The sequence below is a fragment of the Chlamydomonas reinhardtii genome, chromosome 5 (genome assembly GCF_000002595.2).
Source record: "Chlamydomonas reinhardtii strain CC-503 cw92 mt+ chromosome 5, whole genome shotgun sequence".
In the NCBI taxonomy this organism is placed as follows: Eukaryota; Viridiplantae; Chlorophyta; class Chlorophyceae; order Chlamydomonadales; family Chlamydomonadaceae; genus Chlamydomonas; species Chlamydomonas reinhardtii.
The window spans coordinates 1,121,044-1,129,205 of record NC_057008.1 but is presented as its reverse complement, the minus strand read 5'-3'; the positions used below and the strand labels follow the sequence as shown (position 1 = coordinate 1,129,205).

The 8,162-nt window shown below is 57.3% G+C and overlaps 1 protein-coding gene across 1 annotated transcript in view; it reads right to left on the bottom strand.

Moving 5' to 3' along the window:
- The window catches only part of CHLRE_05g245700v5 (uncharacterized protein), a 23,131-nt gene extending 17,031 nt beyond the window's left edge, over nt 1-6,100 (bottom strand). The window contains exons 1-6 of the mRNA XM_043062501.1: nt 5,614-6,100; nt 5,455-5,541; nt 4,892-5,140; nt 4,492-4,647; nt 4,056-4,279; nt 3,604-3,658 (exon numbers count right to left, since the gene is read on the bottom strand). Coding sequence (XP_042924645.1) covers nt 3,604-3,658; nt 4,056-4,279; nt 4,492-4,647; nt 4,892-5,140; nt 5,455-5,541; nt 5,614-5,655 — 813 coding nt within the window. The 5' untranslated portion in view covers nt 5,656-6,100. The remainder of the gene's footprint in view (nt 1-3,603; nt 3,659-4,055; nt 4,280-4,491; nt 4,648-4,891; nt 5,141-5,454; nt 5,542-5,613) is intronic.
- Between the last annotated feature and the right edge of the window lie 2,062 nt (nt 6,101-8,162).

Genomic DNA, 8,162 nt, shown 5'->3' with positions numbered 1-8,162 from the left:
GCCACTGTGCTGGAAGCCTCGCTGCCGCCCTATGCCCATGCTTCCACTTTTGCCTAGAGGTGAGCTCGACTGCGACCAGCGGGCGGGAATCTGGGAATTAGGCGTGCTGGGTAAACGTTGTTTAGCGCGCCCAGGGTGCGGAGCATGGACGCATACAGGTGCATCGCGGGGTCAGGCCGAATGGTCGCCCGTGGAGTGCCAGGCTTATCGCGGGTAAGTATGACTACCTGGGTCACGACAGTCATGCGACGCTCGGTAAAATGGTGGGTATTGGTAAGTAACTCCGTCGCGTCATTGGGCGGGCTTTCGTTTCGTTTAACACACACACACACACACACACACACACACACACACACACACACACACACACACACACACACACACACACACACACACACACACACACACACACACACACACACACACACACACACACACACACACACACACACACACACACACACACACACACACACACACACACACACACACACACACACACACACACACGTGGAGTGCCTGGGCCTCACGGTACCGTGAGCACATGCATGGGTTTGCACCCTTGAGAGCGTGTGGACACTAATCCCCCCTCGAGGTTAGAGTAGCGGGGGTTGCGCGATTTCCGGTTGGTAAGACCGGCGGCTCACCGCAGCAGGTATGCGAGGTAACTTCAGGTAACATCCCTAAACCGTCGCTTTGCTGCATCGCATACACTGTCTTTGCGCAACGTTTTCCTTGTGCTCTTTAACACACACACACACACACACACACACATACACACACACACACACACACACACACACACACACACACACACACACACACACACACACACACACACAGGCCAGCTCCCGCCAGCCCACGGCGCACACACGTCACACGGACACACACCAGCCTGGAAACGCTGCAACCGCCGCCCGCCACGTCCCCCATGCAGCCTTGACCCCGTTTAGTCGCAGTGCCACCGCTAATTCGCCCTCTTTCCATAGCGTTATTGTACTTAGTGGGCGGGATTTGGGACGCGTGATACTTAGATTGTCTGCTGCACGCCGCGTCTCTTGTCGCCGTTGCCATTCACATGCCCGTGACACTTCCTCGCTGCCGCCCTATGCCCATGCTTCCACTTTTGCCTAGAGGTGAGCTCGACTGCGACCAGCGGGCGGGAATCTGGGAATTAGGCGTGCTGGGTAAACGTTGTTTAGCGCGCCCAGGGTGCGGAGCATGGACGCATACAGGTGCATCGCGGGGTCAGGCCGAATGGTCGCCCGTGGAGTGCCAGGCTTATCGCGGGTAAGTATGACTACCTGGGTCACGACAGTCATGCGACGCTCGGTAAAATGGTGGGTATTGGTAAGTAACTCCGTCGCGTCATTGGGCGGGCTTTCGTTTCGTTTAACACACACACACACACACACACACACACACACACACACACACACACACACACACACACACACACACACACACACACACACACACACACACACACACACACACACACACACACGTGGAGTGCCTGGGCCTCACGGTACCGTGAGCACATGCATGGGTTTGCACCCTTGAGAGCGTGTGGACACTAATCCCCCCTCGAGGTTAGAGTAGCGGGGGTTGCGCGATTTCCGGTTGGTAAGACCGGCGGCTCACCGCAGCAGGTATGCGAGGTAACTTCAGGTAACATCCCTAAACCGTCGCTTTGCTGCATCGCATACACTGTCTTTGCGCAACGTTTTCCTTGTGCTCTTTAACACACACACACACACACACACACACACACATACACACACACACACACACACACACACACACACACACACACACACACACACACACACACACACACACACACACACACACACACACACACACACACACACACACACACACACACACACACACACAGGCCAGCTCCCGCCAGCCCACGGCGCACACACGTCACACGGACACACACCAGCCTGGAAACGCTGCAACCGCCGCCCGCCACGTCCCCCATGCAGCCTTGACCCCGTTTAGTCGCAGTGCCACCGCTAATTCGCCCTCTTTCCATAGCGTTATTGTACTTAGTGGGCGGGATTTGGGACGCGTGATACTTAGATTGTCTGCTGCACGCCGCGTCTCTTGTCGCCGTTGCCATTCACATGCCCGTGACACTTCCTCGCTGCCGCCCTATGCCCATGCTTCCACTTTTGCCTAGAGGTGAGCTCGACTGCGACCAGCGGGCGGGAATCTGGGAATTAGGCGTGCTGGGTAAACGTTGTTTAGCGCGCCCAGGGTGCGGAGCATGGACGCATACAGGTGCATCGCGGGGTCAGGCCGAATGGTCGCCCGTGGAGTGCCAGGCTTATCGCGGGTAAGTATGACTACCTGGGTCACGACAGTCATGCGACGCTCGGTAAAATGGTGGGTATTGGTAAGTAACTCCGTCGCGTCATTGGGCGGGCTTTCGTTTCGTTTAACACACACACACACACACACACACACACACACACACACACACACACACACACACACACACACAGGCCAGCTCCCGCCAGCCCACGGCGCACACACGTCACACGCACACACACCAGCCTGGAAACGCTGCAACCGCCGCCCGCCACGTCCCCCATGCAGCCTTGACCCCGTTTAGTCGCAGTGCCACCGCTAATTTGCCCTCTTTCCATAGCGTTATTGTACTTAGTGGGCGGGATTTGGGACGCGTGATACTTAGATTGTCTGCTGCACGCCGCGTCTCTTGTCGCCGTTGCCATTCACATGCCCGTGACACTTCCTCGCTGCCGCCCTATGCCCATGCTTCCACTTTTGCCTAGAGGTGAGCTCGACTGCGACCAGCGGGCGGGAATCTGGGAATTAGGCGTGCTGGGTAAACGTTGTTTAGCGCGCCCAGGGTGCGGAGCATGGACGCATACAGGTGCATCGCGGGGTCAGGCCGAATGGTCGCCCGTGGAGTGCCAGGCTTATCGCGGGCAAGTATGACTACCTGGGTCACGACAGTCATGCGACGCTCGGTAAAATGGTGGGTATTGGTAAGTAACTCCGTCGCGTCATTGGGCGGGCTTTCGTTTCGTTTAACACACACACACACACACACACACACACACACACACACACACACACACACACACACACACACACACACACACACTCACACACACACGTGGAGTGCCTGGGCCTCACGGTACCGTGAGCACATGCATGGGTTTGCACCCTTGAGAGCGTGTGGACACTAATCCCCCCTCGAGGTTAGAGTAGCGGGGGTTGCGCGATTTCCGGTTGGTAAGACCGGCGGCTCACCGCAGCAGGTATGCGAGGTAACTTCAGGTAACATCCCTAAACCGTCGCTTTGCTGCATCGCATACACTGTCTTTGCGTAACGTTTTCCTTGTGCTCTTTAACACACACACACACACACACACACACATACACACACACACAGTATGACTACCTGGGTGACGGCAACCACGCGACGCTCGGTAAATTGGTAGGTATCGGTAAGTAACTCCGGCGTCGTCTGGGCGGGCTTTCGTTTCGTTTTTTAACACACACGCACACACACACATACAAGGGCACATCCGCTGCATTGAGCGTACACGCGACCGCACCTACCTTGGACCTCAGCACCTCCACCATGCTGGGTGCCGAGTATTGCGGAACGCAGCACCTGTAGCCAGCGGCGGCGGTTGCAGCGCAGCAGCGGGCGGGGCAGATCAATTCCTGCTGGCATGAGATAAGTCATCGGCGCTCTCGGCAGGGAAGGGTAATGTTGCCAGCCAAAGCAAAACCTGGGAGCGCGCTTTAGAATGCGTGCGGGGGTCTCTCCTGGCACCTGATGTGTGCACCTCTGCTGGTCCCATCCCCCACCAGCCGATCGACTCCCAGCAGCAATGTGTGGGCCCGGACCCCGGATGGACACCCCCTTAGCCTCCCAGTGGCTGCTACTCTTTGCACCAGCACCACACACCCATCCACGACCAACGCGACACACTACTAGTGCATGTGGGCATGCGTAGCGTGGGTGCACATTTCCAGTTACTTTGTTGATTGGGCACTGTACTCACCAGTCGATCCAGACGTACACAAAGCCTGCGTCTGCCAGCTGGCGCAGCGCCCCTATCAGCTCCTCAGACTGCGACGGCTGCATGGGGCTGAAGCCTGCCTGGGACGCAGCCGGCTTTTGCGCGCCCCAGCGCCAGCTCAGCGTTACTGTCACCTCCCAAACCTTCTCCGGCACGTCTGTGTACGGCACATCCAAGCACTCCGACACCACCACATCCTCGTACACCTGGCGGGTGTGCACGCAAACACGTAAGCATTGTGGAAGCAATAGCTAGGGGCCGAACTGCCCTGACATTCATCAGCCCCTGGCCCAAAATGACATGCATGGTGAGCAAGGCGCCGCCGAGTGTCCAGAAGCAAGTTGCCTCTGTACAATGCCCAACATCACAAACCTTCAAACTGGTCAAATCCGCTAGATAGCTACTGGCTGACACGCACCTTTAGCGCCGCGCCCCAGCTTATCACTGCCTCAATAAGTACCAGCCGCATGGGTGCACTTGCAATGTCGGGCGGCATGCCACGATGCAGATCTTGGATCACTGGCGGAAGCTGCAATAGCCGCACGTGGTCCGGTACGCGCTGTAGCAGCCGGGCCTGCAGTGTGGGTCCTTGCCATATAATTCATCCCATCCCGCGGCATGATTCAAAATGTGCGCAAGATATATGTACGGTAACCCCTCCCCAAAAGTACAGAGACAGGCAGGCAGGCAGGCAGGCAGGCAGGCAGGCAGGCAGGCAGGCAGGCAGGCAGGCAGGCAGGCAGGCAGACAGGCAGGCAGGCAGGCAGGTACAGCATCATGGCGGTCACGAGTGGCAAACCCAATCCCCCACCGCTCACGTGTGCTTCACTGGTTTCGTGACTGCCAGCAGCAGGCTCCACTGGTTGGCGAACAGCTGAGGTGGCTGACGGCCCGTCCCCAGCAGCCTGCTGCCCGACAACAGCCGGCTGCCCGTCCTCAGTTGGGGCCCTGGCGGGCAATGGTACAGCAGGGACGCCGCAGCTCTCGCCCAATTGCGCCTTCAGCCGTTGCAGGTCACGTAGTGCCTCACTCAGCTGCTTCTGCAGCTGCTGTCTCTCTTGCAGATGCTGTTGCAAGGGGAAGGAGGGAGGCCGAGGCAAGGAGAACGGGGGGGAGTCAGCCGGGTCCACTCGTGCACTAGAAAATTACCTGGCAGTAGCCATCAAAGCAACCCGCCCTCTTAACCTAGAACACAGCCAAGGGACGGCGATGGCGGGCGGCAGGATGGCATGTGTGTCCTGGGCACCCCCAAGCAACGACCACACCACCCGTCCCCCGGCACCTTCTAACCCCACCCTCTCTATGCGCTCAAGACTCCGGGCCCCGCAACAATACTCCTCCGCACCGCCCTGCATCCTCTCCTCGATACCGCTGCACTCACCCGGGCTGCTGCCTCCGCAGATGCCGCCAGTGCCTCCTCAAACCTCTGACGCTCCTCAGAGGTAAGCGGAAGCGCCTTGAACTCCGCCTATGCGTCATGATAGGATGCAGTAACCTACAAATGCGACCAGCGACCTCAGTGACGACCATGGCGCCCTACCTCTCCCCTCGCGCTCAGGGCCGTGGATGCGCCGCAGCCCATGCTGTGCTCCCGCAAGTCCTTAAAAATGTATGTCTAGTGCGAGATTAAATGCGGGCTGTTCATTAGGCAAATCGAAGCTCCTCCGTATTCAAACCTTGTTTAAATCCGTGGGCCGGCAGTATTGACATAGTTGGCATAATAAACCTAATGCTGCAGTGTAGTGTTTGTCGCGCTCGGGGCATCGCACGAGAGATGCAATCCAATACAGCGTGCAGCAGTATACGTAGCTCTCGCAGCCAAATATGCGCGCAATTTCCCTTCAAGTTTCACTACCACTTATGACAGAGAGCCTGCTTGAGTGGCTGGTATGTACAAAATGGAGCCAGGACTTACTGGGAGTTGCCCTATGCTGTCCGGATGACATCTATAGGTGAAACTCAGTCGACGGCACTAGATACAGGCAAACATACCGCCTACACGAGATATGGGTTCAGTTTCACGACTTGAGCCCTGACCAACATGTCTTAGTCGAGCGCTAATGTCCACATATGATGTAAGTTAAGTACTTACAACAAGTCGGCGTCTACATACTGCGGTAGGATTTGCCCCGGGCGCCTCCCAGAGCCCTCCGAGCGTGCGGGTTTGGCTGGCTGAGCCCCCCCAGCGCAGCGTTCCAGGGGGGGGGCGAAGCCCCCCAGGAACACCCCTGTCCGTGGCTGCGTTCGTGCGTCGGCAAAACATAGCATACTGGCGCAAACCGCGACTGCTACGTATTAGTATTTGTTAATGCCTATTGCATGTAAATAGGTGGCAGGGAAAATTCGGGCGAGAAGTGCCTTCGCGCGTCCATGGACAATTGACTTTCGCGAGGTCGCGAGGAAAGCATCCAGTGCCCGATGATATGCAGTCTCTATGGCAAACTATATTGGCGGCAAGCAATGCGGGGAAGTATATCGAAAGTTTTGAGCGACTTGCTGAGCCATGCCTGCCGCCGACGCGCCAGAATGCCGAGGAGTTCCGAGGTCGCGCCCGCCCCGCGCCTAGCCCTTTGAGCGTGGGGCGCCGGGGAGGTGTTGAGTATGGCAGGAGGCGAAAGAAATGCGTGGGGTGTTTCGGAACGTGACAAGGCACGCATGCGTGGCGCGGGAAATCCCGCACGGCCCCAACCCGAGTGTCCCTCGTAGCGGCATGGAGGCTCTGACGGGGCGTTACACGCCTATTAGCTCCCAAGCGTACGGGGGCTCAGCCCATTTTCCAGCTGTACAAAGCTGACACCCCTTGAACTCCGCCTATGCGTCATGATAGGATGCAGTAACCTACAAATGCGACCAGCGACCTCAGTGACGACCATGGCGCCCTACCTCTCCCCTCGCGCTCAGGGCCGTGGATGCGCCGCAGCCCATGCTGTGCTCCCGCAAGTCCTTAAAAATGTATGTCTAGTGCGAGATTAAATGCGGGCTGTTCATTAGGCAAATCGAAGCTCCTCCGTATTCAAACCTTGTTTAAATCCGTGGGCCGGCAGTATTGACATAGTTGGCATAATAAACCTAATGCTGCAGTGTAGTGTTTGTCGCGCTCGGGGCATCGCACGAGAGATGCAATCCAATACAGCGTGCAGCAGTATACGTAGCTCTCGCAGCCAAATATGCGCGCAATTTCCCTTCGAGTTTCACTACCACTTATGACAGAGAGCCTGCTTGAGTGGCTGGTATGTACAAAATGGAGCCAGGACTTACTGGGAGTTGCCCTATGCTGTCCGGATGACATCTATAGGTGAAACTCAGTCGACGGCACTAGATACAGGCAAACATACCGCCTACACGAGATATGGGTTCAGTTTCACGACTTGAGCCCTGACCAACATGTCTTAGTCGAGCGCTAATGTCCACATATGATGTAAGTTAAGTACTTACAACAAGTCGGCGTCTACATACTGCGGTAGGATTTGCCCCGGGCGCCTCCCAGAGCCCTCCGAGCGTGCGGGTTTGGCTGGGACAAGGGGTGTCAGCTTTGTACAGCTGGAAAATGGGCTGAGCCCCCGTACGCTTGGGAGCTAATAGGCGTGTAACGCCCCGTCAGAGCCTCCATGCCGCTACGAGGGACACTCGGGTTGGGGCCGTGCGGGATTTCCCGCGCCACGCATGCGTGCCTTGTCACGTTCCGAAACACCCCACGCATTTCTTTCGCCTCCTGCCATACTCAACACCTCCCCGGCGCCCCACGCTCAAAGGGCTAGGCGCGGGGCGGGCGCGACCTCGGAACTCCTCGGCATTCTGGCGCGTCGGCGGCAGGCATGGCTCAGCAAGTCGCTCAAAACTTTCGATATACTTCCCCGCATTGCTTGCCGCCAATATAGTTTGCCATAGAGACTGCATATCATCGGGCACTGGATGCTTTCCTCGCGACCTCGCGAAAGTCAATTGTCCATGGACGCGCGAAGGCACTTCTCGCCCGAATTTTCCCTGCCACCTATTTACATGCAATAGGCATTAACAAATACTAATACGTAGCAGTCGCGGTTTGCGCCAGTATGCTATGTTTTGCCGACGCACGAACGCAGCCACGGA